The sequence below is a fragment of the Diadema antillarum genome, unplaced genomic scaffold, assembly GCF_040938485.1.
Source record: "Diadema antillarum isolate AM-2024a unplaced genomic scaffold, OU_Dant_1.0 seq00001786_RagTag, whole genome shotgun sequence".
In the NCBI taxonomy this organism is placed as follows: Eukaryota; Metazoa; Echinodermata; class Echinoidea; order Diadematoida; family Diadematidae; genus Diadema; species Diadema antillarum.
This window is the reverse complement of record NW_027272464.1, coordinates 59,563-77,671: the sequence shown is the minus strand read 5'-3', so window position 1 is coordinate 77,671 and position 18,109 is coordinate 59,563. Positions and strand designations below refer to the sequence as shown.

Here is an 18,109-nt window from a genome sequence, read left to right as displayed (position 1 = left end):
GTAAAGTTTGATAGATGTGATGTTTCTTGATCATGTACTCCATGCTGTTCATTAGAAAGTTGTAAGGTAATAATCAGGTCACTGCAAACGTACTGCTGGGAATTTAGCCATACATTCATGCAACAGTGACATTTATGTCATGATACAAAACTACATACATGTTCATATATTCAGGATTGATGGAATAGTGTATCATACTCCAACATGTATGTGCCTCATTTAGATATAAAAGCAATTTTTTTCTGACATGTTATGTATGCCAAATATCATTGGCACCATTATGTTTTTAAATGAATTGCAATTGAAAAAAATGTTGAAGACAAATGCGAACTTATACACAATATATCATGCAAAAAAGCAGCAGGAAATACATGTACTGATAAACGTGAATGAGTGATGTGTGTAATTCAGTGTAGTCTTTATTTTTAATGAAGTGGATTCATTCGTACTTTGCCGTGTCGTGGTTCTCTGTTTTGTCACATGCTAGATTGCTATTATGTAGAGATGAGGTTTCTTTGTGTTTGAATATTGATCTGAGCTGGTTACCTCCTGTGAAAGTACAGTGTGTACTTACTCTCTGTAAAACCTTGCTAAAGGGATACTGAAATCATGAATAGAGATTACAGACCTTAATTTTTAAATTGCTCGAAATTATGTCTAAAGATCAATTATGTAAGCTTCAGGTGTTGCAGTTTTTACAGTTCACAAGGGGCTTAAAGCGTGTGAATGCAGAGGTTGCATATAACCAAGTCTTGCACTTTTGTATTCCGTGGGTAAGTGGTTCGAAAGCTATTTAGTAATTGTCAAATTTGAGAATAAGAAACATCAACCTCAATTTTTGTGTGCTTGAATCCATTCCATTTTTTTTTTCATCTGTCTTTGTTTCCCTCTCTCTCTTTTCTGAATAATACATATTTATAATTTTAATTTACAGTTCTTGCAAAATAGGTTTCCTCCCACAAGTACACAGAAATGTACATGTCTTGTCATACAATGGGCTGGTCCCATTCCTCAACAACCATCAGAAGTCATACTTTATTTCTTAATTTCTTACAGCTACAATATATTGGCACCATGGCTGAATTAACTTGTAGCGATGCTTACAGCATGTTGGTAATCATCTCGGTTTTAGACGACTTGAAGGGATGAAATTGCTTCTCACTACCAGGCTGAAATATGATCGATGGAAGATGTTTAAGACTACGCACTTGGGTCTTACTGGTCATTTTGGTTGGCTGTCCCACAGCATTAAAGTGGATGTGCAGCTGCTTCATGCTGAATTCTGCCAAGATGGAATTTATGTACATGCTAGTAGGTATTTGCTAGTTCCACTGTAGAGTGTGATGATACTGCACACTGCCAGTAGGCTTTATTTACAGGGAATAACAAAACTAGATTAAAATCACACAAGAAAAAAGAGGGACTCTGGAATGCAGATCAACTTGTATGATACATTCTCTAGTTTACTAGTATATCTATAATTATGATCGTATTATTCCTAAAATCAAGTACAGCTTCTCATTTAGATGGTAATAATACAGTTGAAAAGGTGGCTGACTATTTATGAATTTCTTGGCACAAATGAGCAGTACTGTACACAGTTGTCTAACAAAGTCGAAGACAATTTACAGAGTAAAAGAGAAAAAGGAGGCTGATGTTATAATACAAGGTATATTCTGAATTACACAATTTGTGTATATTTATTTCAGTAGAAATCATGGTACACAACGTGACATGTTATTACGATCAAAATGGTCCGTCCTTTCAGAGGCAATACTCACACACCTTGATTACACTTTGCATAAGCTATGTCGATGCCTTTTTAAAAAATCAAAATGTATTACAGAATGAATACATGACAGCTAAAATGTCATAGACTGGTCTATAAATTATTTTAAATTTCACTATCAATAAGAATGCCTTTTACAGAAAAAAAAAATGCTTATAAGTAACAACACTTGAGTGGAAATCACCTTGATATAACAATCTGTATCCAAACTTTGCACCTTGATTCAACTTGAGCAAGTTTATATATTTTGTACAACACTTGTATTCTATCTTTCTATAGATCTATGTCTTCTATTATATCTGTGTGTGCTTTCAATAAAATATACTTACTATATCTGATTTCCAATATGTTTCAGCTCTTCTGATAGACAATTGTAGATAAATACAGTCATTTATTGGATTAGTTTTTAATGTTTTGTCAACAATCATGGTACTGTAAATACTGCTGCTTGAGTGAAATTATACATGGTTTTTAAACACAAGTATTTAAATCAATGTGATTAAATTTCGAGAGAAAAGAAAAAAACCTGCTTCTCTAGTCTGTTTGTCCAGTACTGTTTGTGATACAACACACAGTCTAATACCTTTCAATATACACATGTACATGCATGTCAGAGGTATGTTTTGTTTTCTTTGCTGACTTTGTTTTAGTCATACCCTTCATTAAGTATTTGTAAGTAAGCATATTGCTTAACAGTAGTGTCAAATGAAATTTAGCATCGTCAAGTAGCAAATCAATGTTGCCTCCTAACTTAGCCATTAAGAATATGAAGGTGTTTGCATTAACATATTCTACACATGTACTATTTGTTATTTACTCCTTGTTTGAATTTCATAGCAGAACATTCTAAAAATGGAGCAAAACAGTGCTTACTTTACATTATTCATATTTATTTCTACTATGTGTCAGTTATCCAAGGAAGTATCTGAAATTATTCAAATATTCCAAAGACATCCTCATTTTGAACATACACATTGTAAAACCAAACCTCTCAGCTCATCAACCCACATACAAGTGTACGTACATGTACAAGTATATTTCACTCAAGTTCACACATGTACATCAACAGTCCAGAGTCACAGGGCTTCTAACAGGAAAAACACACTGACTCTTATAAAAGTTTAATTATGCATGCCCTGTTAAACAGCTCAGTGATATACATGTAGTGACAAACAGTTGGAAAATATTGCACTTACTGTACAAAACAGCATAAATTCACACAATCTTGTTCACTTCATTTCTGATACTTACACAATTTTTTGAATAACCCCATGCCTTCTTGCTATCATGTAATTCCTAGTAATTTGTCTTTTTCTTAATTTTTGTCACACAATGTGCACAAAGTTACTAGCCCTTAAAATCACTTGCATTTAATGCGACTTGAAGTTCTGAGATGAAGTGTATTTTTCACTGAATAACCCAGAATGGACACACATCCATGCTACTGTACAGTCAAATAGTGCTTAAAAATATCGCAAAGCATGCATGTATCATATATACAAGTAAGTACTAGAATACAACCCAGTGCTTATCTTGACTGAAAGGTACACTGTAGTACATGTATCAGTTCAATGATACATTAGTAATGATAAAAGGAACACACAAACCACTAATGATGTGTTAAACTTGAGGCTGCAGTGAAGCATACATGTCTGTATGGTGTACATACATACGTATATAAAAAGTACTAGTTAGTACATGAGAAAAATGTTGTTTTGACAAGAATACATTGTCAGATCCCTGATTCTTCATTTAACCTGTCGCTTACCAGGTCTGGTAATCCGTAAAGCTTTTACTCAGAACACAGCTGGTTCTAATACGTGATGGGTTTGAACAAAAAGAAATAATAATTTCAAATGATGGGAAAAAAACTGTTTCAAATGACAGGAAAAAAACCACAGTAATGATGAGTTAAACTTAAACCTTACAAAACTACATGTACATACAGTGTATGTATATGATGTACGTATATGCATGTATAAAACATAAGGGTACACGAATACAAGACAAATGATGCTTTGACATGAATATTGTGTCAGATCCCTGATATCTCACTGAAAACACAATCAAATTACTTTGAATGTATCTCAAGGCCTTCAGTCTTCGGCATCTTAGGTTTTTAGATCAAGGCGACCTAAAGTGAGAGATCACAACATCAATCTTTTTTTATGGCACAAGTCACACATTGTAATTTCACAAAACTGGCCAACGTAACACAGTAAAAGAATCTTTGGTGTCACACACACTCAGACAAACATAATTTGTGTGATGGGAGTAACTTCATAATATGTACACATGTGGGGTACCTACTACAGCTACATATGTACACCAGGTAAAAACAGAAAAACATTTTTTAATCACAAACCTTTTGCAGTATGATGAAAATGTTACAGTACTCCTTGAGACTCGTACAGAGACAAATTGAGACCCCACCTGCACATGTGAATTTATTATGCCTAAGTATGTTTAGAGAGCACCTCACTATTTAAATGCACTTTAAAATTAATGCTTCACATCTCTTTGGATTTCAACAGATTTTGCACCAGTTTTGTACTACTTGAATGATCATGAGGTCATATTAGTTTTGAGTTCAGGGAATAATTTTCCTGGTATCGCATAGCAATTTGCTACGCGTTTTTATACCACTGCTACACAAACTAACTTTTGTGTAGCAGTTTTCTTCCATAGAAGTGTACAGGATACCATTTGAAATATTGTTCATCAGCTGTATATTGCTAATCAAATTTGAGTTGGAAAATTATTCCCCGGAGTTCTTCTTTTGGACTTCTGGGCCTTCCAAAAGTTTGCTCCATCAATATTTGTGATGGACAGCAGGGAAAGGCTGAAGACTACACTAGAGCCACCAGGCAAGGGCAAGGAGCTGGATCAGGCCAGAGCAGGCTGTGATCTGTCACATTGTAGGTCTAACTATCCTGTGACCACCTCATATATGCTATGTGAATCTAAAGATTCCATGGCAAAAAAGAGGACGGGGAAGCAGCAAACTTACTACATCGAAGATGGGACTGATAAAGAAAAGAAGAGACATCAGATGTGGAGTAAAGTTCCGATTCTGATGGGACAGAGGAAAGAGATGAAGAACTGCAATGCTCTACTTCCGGTACTGGTGGTAGTGAAAGCCAGGCCGATAGCTCTGGCGATACGGACAGCGGCAGCAGTGGAGTCTGATGCTGGGGATCGTCCGGAGGGGATATGGACAAGAGTTCATGACATTGACAACGGCAAATCCAAAGATCATCACTTTCGAGCAAAGTGCTCGCCAACGTTAACATTGAATCGAGCCCTCTGGACATCGTGAAGGTGTTTCTTACACATGTATACGTTTCTGGTGAGAATCACTGATTTCAATGAGAAGTTTTTTGATGCATACATGTATGTTCCAGGCCAGAACTCGACAATTGATGAGGGACTTGTGGGTTACCTTGGACGGGCAGGGATTATAGTCTATGCTCCTCAAAAAGCACCATAAGCTTGGAATAAAGAACAACAAATTATGTGAAACCAACAACTACACAATTAGATCTACTCTTTGCCCTGGATCCAAGAGAGTGTATCCCCAACCACTCCTCACCTGATTATCCAAACAGACCAGATTCTGTTGTGAGGAAACTCAGTGACTGCCATGGGAATAACTATTTTTTTTCTTGGAAAATATAATGCACTCAAAGTAGTACGCCTACTTTGCCAAAAATAGGCTCAGCAGTTAAAGTTACACGTAAATACAGCAAAATCCTGGCAGTTTCTGGGTTAAGCAAGAGAGACACCAAAAGGGGCCATAGGTCAGTTCTGGCACAAACTAGACTGTCAGCAGTATTGCAGGGATGCTACAAACCACCATAGTGAAAATAGCTACTGGCATACCCCAGGACAGTGTCACACCCCAACGGCCTACAAATGATGACCTGTCACCACCTAGTGGTCGAGTGAGGCTTCATTCCCAAGCATGGGAAAGAATCACTTCTGACAATACTACAGTGTATTCCTGAAGCAGTTAAATAATGGGTAAAAAAAATACTTGAGTTTGAACCAAGATTAGTCTGCCCACGAGATCTAAGGCAAGGCACTACATGTAGTTTTGAAGAAGTGCTTCTGAATCCAAAAGAATTCAGACTGAAATTTGACATTTCCGCAAAAGGATGTAATAGAACAAAGAACACCATGCCACATCAATGGATTCATGTTCAACAACAACATTTTAATGACACCTAAGAAAAATGGAGGCATACAAGAGGGTGTATGTCGACGACGACTTGACACCATTGCGCAGCAAGATGCTGCGTGAGCTTAAGAAGGATGTGTCCATGAAAAGTGTCTGGTCTGTAGATGGGAGAATCTATTGCAAACAGGCTGTCAATGGGAGAGAGGAGACAAGAGTCATCAACAGCCTTGATGACCTTTGGAAAGTTGGATGGGATGAGAAGAAGGTTGTGGAGCTTGAATTCTTCCTATCCTGCTAGGACCGGCCAGGCCCCTGCCAAGTCTCACAAGACTTTGAAGAGCAAAAAAGGACTTTTGTTAACGTCGCTGCTTTAAATGTGTTTGGACTGCAAAGTAAGCTTAGACCAGGTGTATGAGAAAATTTTGCTCAGGACTTTGATATCGTTTGTTTGTCAGAAACCAGATGTAACTCTACTGAGGATTTGGAATGCATTTCTGGTTTTCAGTCTTTTGTAATGCCAGTGAAACATTTGAAACATAAGTGTGGGGGAGCTCACGGTATTTGTGTGTACGTCAGATCTGCTCTTCCCAATCAGATTGAAGTTATAGGTGACTCTTGTTGGGAATTTGTGTTCTGGCTGAAATATAATAATATGTTATGTACTCCTTTTATTCTAGGTGTGGTTTATCTCCCTTGTGAAGGTTCTCATTTTCACCATAACGGAGTTTTTGACGACTAATTATCTGAGGATTTGATAAATTTCTGAATTAGACTTGGTTTGCCTGTGGTTTTATTTGGTGACTTTAATTCTAGAACTGGAATTTTAGATGATTTATTGAGATTAAAGATGTGGCTGCTTTTGAAGGTGAGTTAGAGTTGGCCCAGGATAATTTTCTATGTTGAAAATCTGATCTTGAAAAGAATCATGTCATCACAGGTCGCTTCAGTATGGATAGGTATGTGAAGAATAAAGGTGCATTTACATTGCATTCGACACGACAGCACGACACGACACGACACGACACGACACTTCGACACGACATTCGATTTTCCGTTCACACTAAGCACGACACACCCATAAATGTCGTGTTGGATGTCATTCGATTTGTAGTCCATCTAATACCATTACCATGGCAACAAACAATGAAAATGGCGACCCCCGTATTTGATGATGAGGAAGCTGCGGTTATCGCCTGCTCGTATTTGTTTGTAGTAGGAAGAAGAGAATGGGTGCATGAGATAAACCAAAAGAGGTCATCGCTGGGGGAATATTCCCACTTGGTGAGAGAATTACTGAGTCATGAAGACAGGTTTTATGGTTACTTCAGAATGGGTGTTGACAAGTTCACGCAACTCCATCACCTCATCAGTGACGACATAGAGAAGCAATCCACCACTTTCCGAGCGGCAATATCTTCCCTCGAGAGAATGGCAATTTGCCTTAGGTGAGACTGATGAATTATTATAAAAAGATGCTCCATCCACCTTCGTAGATAATTAATACTTAGTACTGACTTCAATGTGTTAACAACGCAGTTTCTTACATATATGGGACTGAAAAGGTTAAGCGATTACAACTTTGGTATTTGTATGTAAAAGTCCATAGAGAGGCTTCGCTTGATTCCTGCTTCCAGCGACATGAGCAAACTTAACAAGAGGATACTTGTTTGTGATTGGCTAAAACTTTACCCCCGCAAAGAGTGTCGTGTGTCGTGCTTGAAAAATCGCTCTGAGAGCGATTTGCTAAATCGACAAATTATGTCGTGTCCTCGTCGAATCAGGAAGGACAACACGACATGCTTGAAATGTGAATGGTCTCATTGGGTTTGCACTGGAGTAATTTGTTTCTGTCGTGTGTCGTGTCGTTGTGTCGTGTCGTGCTGTCGTGTCGAATGCAATGTGAATGCACCTTAATGGTTACAGCTTGTTAGAAACTTGTAAAAGTCTTTATGTTAAAATAGTGTTAAAATAGGTTGATCCTTGTCCTGTCTGATCTCAACCATAGTGTTGTTGCTTTTGTTAAACAACATATTTAAATATGGATATGTAAAGTTTCTGATGTATGGTTATACTGCCTATTCAAACTGCGGGCACTCTTCAACTAAATACACAACAAAACACATGTAGAGTACAAGTGTGAATTTTACATTTCCACACAATGAAAAACCATGTCTGATTGTTATTTTGTTGGAAGATACAAAAAATGTAGTAAGACAAGAATGTTACCTGGTGGCAGTTTAGTGGAAAGCATGTTGACAGCTTCAGCAAGTGAAAAGTGAAAGTGTAAGTCTGTGTGAAAGCAGTCCTGAGTATTCTTTAGACTGAAGGATGCCATCATTGACCCTGTCAGTGTAAAAGTACCCAGGTACTGATTTCTGCAAGAACAAAAGTAAGTACACTTGTAACACAAAGATATTTTGGATTTGTGGACTTGTAGTAATGATGTGCCTTTGTTAATCATTAGTGATTATATATTCCCTCACAATACTCGATCGAGTGCAGGCCAGAGGCAAGTGTGGACTGCCTTGCCAACGCTAATAAATTCTCGTCTCTGGAGTGCCATTTAAAGGAGATATATTGACAGCTGTTGTTATCTCTACATCACATGTTTTGTTTTCACTGTCTCACCTACTGGATTTTGTGTTTGCTGCTCATATTACTTTCATCACTTGTCAACTGTGACCTCGTCTTGCCATGGCAACCATTTCTAACAAGTTTGCCACACTTGAGATTGAAGGGGATACTGATGTGTCTTTCAAGATTAATGAGGTGGTAGAGGGGGCAATGCAGCTTGTCCCTGACCGTGAGGGTTGAAACCGGCAGCTTGTGGGAGACATAGTGAAGGCTGTGGTTGCTGCATTGTTGCCAATGGTGCAGTCCGTCACACATCAACTTGTGAGTGGCCCGCAGGTGTCCGTGCAGAAGGTGCAGGCCACAATTCAAAATCACGACAACAGACTGGACGAGGTAGAACAGTATTCTAAGAGAGACAATGTTATCATGCGAGGGGTGCCTGAAAATGATGGCGAGGCGGCAGCGGTAGCTAGGTAGGGCGTCGGCTGCAGGGACCCCTCGTGGTACCGTCCGACCACAGGCCAAAGGGGCCGGTTCCCCTCCCTTAGTCATTGATTCCCACTTCCATCTGGACAGGATGGAGCATTTCCTCAAGCTTAAGGGTCTGGGTCCGACCTTGACGAGGAGGGTAGGCCGCCCTCCTAAGATGCCTGTGAGTGTGGTCGGAGGGGTTCGAAATTATTGTGACCCCGACCATTACTCCAGCATAGTGTTCCCGGAGGACGCCCGGTGGAAGGTAGTAGTGGGCATCCATCCCAAGCATGCTGACAGGACCTCCGACCGGCAGATCTTTTGTGCTGGAACAATTGTTCAAAGACGCCAGAGTCGCGGGAGTCAGTGAGCTGGGGCTGGACTACTCCGTCCCCGATTCTCGCTGGACCGTCCAGTTGGGCCTCATGGAACGGATCCTGAGGATCGGGACCATCGGGAAAGTGCATGTCCTGCATGTGCGCGGCAGTCGGGGTGATCCCGATGGGGAGGCTGCTCATCAGCATTGCCGCGAGATCATGCAGAAGCATTGTCCACCGGATACCCGGATCCACTTGCATTGCTGCACCGGCTCCACGACTCAGGTACAAAGGTGGATGGCGGCACTTCCAGAATGTCACTTTGGGTACACCATGGCGTTTGCCCGAATGGCATTCCCGTCCCAGCAGGTGCTGCAGGATCTTCCCCTCCAGCGGTTGCTGCTGGACACAGATGCCCCTCACCTGAAGCCACTCTCGGCGACTCGTTGTAATTCGCCACGTTATCTCGGCGAGGTAGCAAAGGCAGTTGCCGAGATCCGAGGGGAGTCAATGAAGCGGATCTGCAACGCTGCCACAGTGAATGCCCACAGGCTCTACCGAATGTGAGCATTCTCTGGGACTGGCCTTTCTTGCTGTCCTTTCTGCCTTGCCCTTTGGTTTCCTTCTACATTTCTGTCTCTACCTTTCCTTTCGCCGACCCACCTAGGGAGTCGCATTGTTAGTTGTTGTTTGTTAAGCCCCAGTGTTTTGGGCATTGCTCGAGGTGCCCCGATGGTTTTTGTTGAGTTAGCGAAAGTTTGGGTGGACCTCAGGAGTTAATTAGGTAGATAGTTGTATTGTGTTCAGACGAGTACTCTTAAGGAGTACATGTGAGAATTATTATGTGGGGACCTAGGATTTTTGGGCTAAAGGTTTGGATAATTTGTGGGGATTTAATTAATAGTTGTTAGTGGTACATCGGCAGGGAGATTCCCCCTGAGCATGCGGAGTAGTCCAATTCGGGCTACCCGATCCTCCGGGAACCCCTGCAGGCTCCGGTGTACCAGGGATTGGGGTGTTCTTACAAGTTGAGAACCGTGGGCTGTCTCTCGGACTAAGTTTTCTACCGAAGCGACGAGCGCCCTGGAATCTCTTGGGAGAATTCGAAAGGGACCGCGAGTTCCACCAGAGAACCCACGTTAAAGACGAGACCCCCGAGCTTCTCCTCTTTTATGGGATGGGGGGGGGGGGGGGGGGGAGTGTAGCAGTAAATTGGGTTCGTCTTTTGGAAGTAGGGTTGAACATCCCTAGTTAGTAGAATGGGTTAATCGGGGAGGGCTTTATGCAAATTGGGGGGCTGCAGTCCTGTCTCCTGATTGGACGGCCAAGGCGCTGGTTGGATGAATGATTACAAGTACGGACGTATATTCCTGAAACTCTACTCCAATCGTCAGTCATCAGCCATAAACGCGAAGCAAGATCCTCAAGGAACCGCAGGTGAGCCAAGCAGTAGTTGTAGTAGTATAGTTAGTTTTGTTAGAGTAAGGTGTAGGTAAGATAACATATTTAGGTAAGATTCTGAGTGGTAAAGGTTGCCTACCGCTCAGCCACAACACTAGCGTGATATCGCAAGTGCACATGTAGTAATTAACCCGCACCTGGGGTAGGGTGGCGCGGTCAGTAACTACAACAGTATGAAGAAAAATGCCCTTCATCAATACTAAGACTCAGAGTCTAATGTGGTCGATACAATAGGGGTCTATGCTATGCCTATATGGTTCTAGCTACGGTGTACATCTAGCTTCTACTAGATCAAGATCTACCTTAGATCTTAAGAGTTGAATGATGTACAGTTTCGATCTCCTTGTTTATGGAAAACTTTCCATACTGAGTATCTTTTTGAATGATAGATCGATGTTGATTGGCAGAATAACTTTGGAAAAGTTCGCTAAACTATGCAGTTGCCATTTTCTTTGTTTACATTTTCGTGATCGCAGGAAGGCTACAAAGCACTACAGAGAAAATGGCTACTGACATGCCCCAGGACACGATCACACCCCAATAGCCTACAAATGATGACGTGTAACCAGCTTGTGGTCGAGTGAGGCTTTATTCCCAAGCATGGGAAAGAATCACTTCTGACAATTCTATTCCTGAAGCAGTTGAAATAATGGGTACAAAATCAAGTTTGAAGCAAGATTAGCCTGCCCTACTACACTAGATCTAGGGCAAGGCACTATGTAGTACTGAAGAAGTACTTCTGAATCAAGAGAATTGGAAATTTCCACGAAAGGATGAAATAGAACAAAGAACACCATGCCACATTAATGGATTCATGTCCAACAACATTTTAATGACACCTACGAAAAATGGAGGCATACAAGAGGGTGTATGTCGACGACGACTTGACACCATTGCGCAGCAAGATGCTGCGTGAGCTTAAGAAGGATGTGTCCGTGAAAAGTGTCTGGTCTGTAGATGGGAGCATCTATGGCAAACAGGTGGTCAATGGAGGAGAGGAGACAAGAGTCATTGACAGCCCTGACGACCTTTGGAAAGTTGGATGGGATGAGAAGAAGGTTGTGGAGCTTGAATTCTTCCTATCCTGCTAGGAACAGCCAGGCCCCTGCCAAGTCTCACAAGACTTTGAAGAGCAAAAAAGGACTTTTGTTAACGTCGCTGCTTTAAATGTGTTTTGACTGCAAAGTAAGCTTAGACTAGGTGTATGAGAAAATTTTGTTCAGGACTTTGATATCGTTTGTTTGTCAGATACCCAATGTAACTCTACTGAGGATTTGGAATGCATTTCTGGTTTTCAGTCTTTTGTCATGCCAGTGAAAAATTTGAAACATACATGTAAGTGTGGGGGAGCTCACAGTATTTTTGTGTATGTCAGATCTGCTCTTCCCAATCAGATTGAAGTTATAGGTGACTCTTGTTGGGAATTTGTGTTCTGGTTGAAATATAATGATAATATGTTATGTACTCCTTTTATTCTAGGTGCGGTTTATCTCCCTTGTGAAGGTTCTCCTTTTCACCATAACGAAGTTTTTGACAACTTATCCGAGGATTCAATAAATTTCCGAGTTAGTCTTGATTTGCCTGTGGTTTTGATTGGTGACTTTAATTCTAGAACTGGAATGTTAGATGATTTTATTGAGATTAAAGATGTGGCTGCTTTTAAATGTGGGTTAGAGTCGGCCCAGGATAATTTTCTATGTTGAAAATCTGATCTTAAAAAGAATTGTGTCATCACAGGTCGCTTCAGTATGGATTGGTATGTGACGAATAATGGTTACAGCTTGATAGAAACTTGTAAAAGTCTTGATGTTAAAGGGACTGTACAGTACTGGTTGAGGTGGGGATTCATGTTTTGAACATTCTTAAGTGAGATAATGAGAAACCTCTTATGAAATATGAAAGAGCATGTAATTTTAAGAAGGATTCAATGTTTATTTGATGAAAATTGGTTTTCAAATGGCTGAGATATCCAAAATAGTAATAATAATAACAGGCGACAGGCCACAACTTTATTAGGATCTCTTTGTTTCACCTTGTTTTTGGATATCTCAGCCATTTCAAAACCGATTTTCATCAAATAAACTTTTGATACCCCTTAGAATTGCATGCTCTTTGACATCTCATAGAGTGGTTTCTGAATATCTTGCAAAACGTTAAAAGCTAAATCCTCACCTCGACCAGAACTGTACACACCCTTTAAAATAGTGTTAAAATAAGTTGATCCTTGTCCTGTCTGATCTCAACCAAAGTGTTGTTGCTTTTGTTAAACAACATATTTAAATACAGATATCTGTAATGTTATGTAAAGTTTCTGATGTATGGTTATACTGCCTATTCAAACTGTGGGCACTCTTCAACTAAATACACAACAAAACACATGTAGAGTACAAGTGTGAATTTTACATTTCCACACAATGAAGAACCCTGTCTGATTGTTATTTTGTTGGAAGATAGTAAGACAAGAATGTTACATGGTGGCAGTTTAGGGGAAAGCATGTTGACAGCTTCAGCAAGTGAAAAGTGAAAGTGTAAGTCTGTGTGAAAGCAGTCCTGAGTATTCTTTAGACTGAAGGATGCCATCATTGACCCTGTCAGTGTAAAAGTACCCAGGTACTGATTTCTGCAAGAACAAAAGTAAGTACACTTGTAACACAAAGATATTTTGGATTTGTGGACTTGTAGTAATGATGTGCCTTTGTTAATCATTAGTGATTATATATTCCCTCACAATACTCGATCGAGTGCAGGCCAGAGGCAAGTGTGGACTGCCTTGCCAACGCTAATAAATTCTCGTCTCTAGAGTGCCATTTACAGGAGATATTTTGACAGCTGTTGTTACAGTGTACAATCTTACATTAGTATTGACTGCACACAATTGCATACATTTTATTTAGACCGATGTGAAGACAGCTGTTATTTGTCTTTGTGTTTGTTCGGGACAGCGTGGCGGCCATTATCGATCGTGTCGATAGTGCAGTGATACAATAGGCTGCACCGATGAGACAATAAATAACATACTGCGCTGCCACATGCTGGTCGTATCATTGTCGTGATTTACATACTAAACGAAGGTATTACATGTTGAACAATCTGTTTCACTGCAGATTCACTATTTGTAGCTATAATTAATTCAGAATCATGTTTATAATCGAATATGCTCAAAGTCTACGGAGCAGTTGCAGTTTGTGTAGTCCCATGCATTGATGTTCCATGGTGGAACGTCTACCGATGGCGTTTATTTCCGAAACACCGTGAGATATTGAAGACTAATTACATGCGAATTAGACAATTTGTAATTAAAAACAACAAAGAAAAGAGGGAAGAAAGAAATGAAAAATCATTCTTTTCAACCCTTGAGTCCTCACATAAATGTATGAACATGTGAACATTTGCAATGTCATAGTCATTTGTGCATGTTGGTTTGATTACAATTTACAAATACAAACTGATAAAGGAGGGAAGGAGACCTATGTACTAAAGTATGTACTACTCTAATAGAACCTACAGCGTGTACGTACCACACTGTCACCTCACCTAGTCCTAGCTCCATGCTGTCACTATTCAAGACTTGCCTGACTAGCACGGCAGACCAGGTCTCAAGCAAGTGTGGTTGTATTTGTAATTAAGAAAATGCTTCATCAATAACATTACATTTTCAGCCATTGTTTGTTTGTTTTTTTCATCTTGAGGCAAAGCCATCTTGAGTGTGCTGTGTTGAGTTAAAAAATAACCCATTAGGAGATTATGTTAGCTCTTGGTCATTATAACATAATATGAAAAGATATGTACTCACATTTGGTTTTTTATTGATTTATTTTTTCTTTTTACTTTCAGGTTTGAGACTATGGATCATCAAAAACTGCATTTAAGGAGTACATGCCAGCTGTGTGGAGGGCAACATGACAGGTTGTTTCCCAAAGAAAAATGGTCTGGTGTTCTCCAACCTGCCCTTGATATAGATGTGGGACAGGATAACAGTGACATGAATCCACCTTCCATTTGTATTTTGTGTGACAGAAAAGAAACTCGCTGGAATGCAAAGCAAAGGAAGAAGCAACAGTGTATTCTCAATATCTCATTTGTAACCTTTGCTCAACATACAGAGGACTGTGTTATCTGTCCATCGTCATCAGCAAATCAGATTGACTTGCAAACCTGGTATGAAGAGGCGCTGAAAGTGAACATAAGTAGCAGTCTTCAGGAAGAAAGACTTCATTTATTCACAGTGGATACAGAGGGAATAACTGAAAAATATATCACAATTATGAATGATGGTGCATGGACCCTACGCTGCTACAGTAGGGTAATTGATATTCCTCTCATACTCCATTCCGTGATCTTCCTAAGAATCTAGCCCATGCAGAATCAGCAAGTGGTTTGAATCTACTTCAGTCATGCTACATATGTCCAGGGAAGCCGGAGAGCTTTGATTTGTCTACAGCAGACTTTGGAAGCCGGCCTGTTTTCAAACACCCTGGCTGCAAGACAGTGCGTCATATTCATTGTCCTGTTTTGTCAACAGTTAGTGGTCGTCGTGGCCCATGTGCCATATACCGAAGCAGTATACAAGCCCTGATGAAGCGTGTTTCAGATACATCCTCCCCTACTGCTAGAACAAATTATAGATTTATGAGGAAAGATAAACTATTAAAGCACTTGAAACAAGCCACGAAAGAGAAGACAAAAATGAAACAAAGAATAAGCAGCCTGGAAGATACAGTTGTACTATATCCAAATTTTTTGTAGAGGAAAGTGAAGAACTTAACGAGGAACAGCACGATACATTTACCACACTTTTCACTACTCAACAACATCATGTAGAAGAGGTTTTGGCCGAAGGAACACCACAGAGGCTGCTGTGGGATGAACAACTGAAGGCCTTATCACAAAATCCCAAACAAATGCATTGGCACCCGGCCATACCGAGGTTTTGTGTTGCTCTGCAATCAAAATCGGCAGCTGCTTATGACCTGTTACGTGGCTCTGGATTTTTGAATCTGCCCCACAAAAACACACTGAAACAGTATACCAGTTACTGCAAAATAGATCCTGGATTCAATGAAGATTTCATCAATCATCTCATGGAGGACATTAACTTTTCTTCTCTTCCCGAATATAAACGCAATGTCTCCATCATTATTGATGAGATGAAAGTGAAGTCGGGCCTGATTTACTCACAATCCTCAAAAAAGGTAATTGGATTCACAGATCTAGGTGACTTGAACAATGAATTACAAGAGTTTGCCAAAAGATGTGGGGACACAGAGGGTCAAGAGCCAGATATGGCCTCACATGTCTTTGTTTTAATGGTTAATCTCTGTTAGTAGCTCCATGGCCAGACCCAGACTGCGACTTTAACCTGACTACACGGTCACATGACTGACACCTTCGACCCTGTCAGGTGACTACGGACCCCCCTTAACCTCTGACTGACGCTTGATGACTGGACTTGTGTGGCTGACGGATGTGGATTACAAACCCTCTCAGAAAATCAGTCAGCATCGGGTGCATAGGGCCATTCTGAATATCGGTGAGTACCTATTTCACTGAAGTGGAGCAAATCCCACTTTATTGGCGCAGACAGCAGAATTTGTATGGTTTTTCTTTGCAAATATTTAATCAATTGTAATGGTTGGGAGGTCACAGGGCAAAGGCCACATACATTGTATACGTGCGTGCATATTGTTCGCGCAGATAATCGTTGCGGCTGCGTATTGGCTATCAGGTCGCGGATTGGGTTTTAGCACTGATTGCAGGGAGACAGGGTTGTCTCAGGGCAATAGCGTTGAAGGGGTGAGCGACTGGCAGGGTAGTAGGTTTACGCTGCATGCATTATACGGCTCCTTGTCCCTGTGCATACTAAGCAGTGTACGGAACGCTGTACGGCATGAACAGCGGACAGTTCGACCTGTGTAGTGTCAAAGATGAAGTGAAACGGCTCAGAGAAGAAAACAAGAGTCTGGTTGAAAAACTAGACGACTTGGAGAACCAAAGTAGAAGGTGCAATCTGGTGATCTTTGGGTTGTCAGAAGTAGAGAAGGAAGATTGCCATAAAAGAGTGGTCGATTTCCTCCGCTATGCTGATGCTGCTAATGACGACATAGCACAAGTAGAAAGGGTCCACAGGACACAAACTTGGCCCGTTTCCCATCCTGAAGGAAAACCAAGACAGCCAAGGAGGATTCATGTGGCGTTTGCTACCTTTGCTGCGAAGGGAAAGATCCCGAAAAAATACATTCAGAAGCTGAAGCAGTCCAAGTATCAGCAAAATAACCAGGAACCTGTGTCTTTGTCGCAGAAGACTTATCTTGGCGTGTTCAGCAACTACGGAAAAAGAAACAACCCAAGTTTCTAAAACTGAAAGAGGAAGGGAAAAAACCTTTCTTCTCTACCCGGACAAGCTGTGTTATTTGGAGTCAAAGCCACAGCAACTCAACTGAGCCTAGCATCAGATGCTGGCAGCGCACAAGTCCAGGAAGCAGTTGAGGCTGAGTCTACCTCGGGGGAAGAAGAGACAATTGTGGAGAGGTCTGCTTCTCCTCCCAGGCGAGTTGTCAAACGCAAGGCTCCCACCACCTCTACGCGAGCCAAGAAGTCCAAGAAGTAGCTTGCTCGTACTATAGTTCTTTCCAAAGTCATTTTCTTTATATTAAGCATTATTTATGCAGCTTCAGCTAATGAATGTACTCCTTCTGATCTTACTTTGTGATTTCCAAGTTTTCTCTTCCTGGAGTTTTACGTGTGTGTTAGTTTTATTCGCTCTTCCCTTTTGGGCGTTCTTCTGAAGGTTTTATCTTCTTTGCATGTGTTATTCAGCTTTGACAACCCTTTCGGTTTCGGCATTAGCTGTGGTATCACACTCTTCTCTTATGCATACTTCTAAGACTCCTGGTTTTGAGTCTAAGTCTATAATTGAGTTCTTGTTGCAGCTGTATTTATCGTTACTGTTAGTTAAAAAAAAAAGAAATACAAAGAAATACAAAGCGACAGTTGAAGTTCAGCCTTGGGATATTCAAGGCTTTTTGCGCAGCACTAGGGGACGTAGATTTCGACTTGAAAACGTTGGATCAAATGTTGGGGAAATTTTATGCAGGTGCAAAATCGCAAAGTGGTGAGTCATACAGTAAAAAATCAATGCAGGCTTTGTGGTCTGGTGTGCGGACATCAAAACTAGTATTATATGTGAGTGCTGAAAGAGAGGTGAATAACACTGATGACCTCACAACCGACCCTAGTTAACTTGCATAACACCACAAAAATTAACATTCAGATGCATCAGGTCCTACAAAGGAGTACAAGACACTCTCTATTTTTTTT

At 40.6% G+C, this 18,109-nt stretch overlaps 2 protein-coding genes across 2 annotated transcripts in view; one reads left to right on the top strand and one right to left on the bottom strand.

Moving 5' to 3' along the window:
• Positions 1–9,304: 9,304 nt before the first annotated feature.
• Positions 9,305–9,898, top strand: LOC139712280 (putative deoxyribonuclease TATDN2). Its single transcript, XM_071624120.1, has one exon. The coding sequence runs from the start codon at positions 9,305–9,307 to the stop codon at positions 9,896–9,898; it is 594 nt and encodes a 197-aa protein (XP_071480221.1).
• A 7,310-nt stretch (positions 9,899–17,208) lies between these two features.
• LOC139712278 (fanconi-associated nuclease 1-like) overlaps positions 17,209–18,109 on the bottom strand; it is a 28,434-nt gene continuing 27,533 nt past the window's right edge. The window contains exon 16 of the mRNA XM_071624118.1: positions 17,209–17,286. Coding sequence (XP_071480219.1) covers positions 17,209–17,286 — 78 coding nt within the window. The remainder of the gene's footprint in view (positions 17,287–18,109) is intronic.

Excerpts from the sequence above, each read along its gene's own strand:
- LOC139712280 (XM_071624120.1), top strand. The coding sequence starts at position 9,305 with ATGCTGACAGGACCTCCGACCGGCAGATCTTTTGTGCTGGAACAATTG.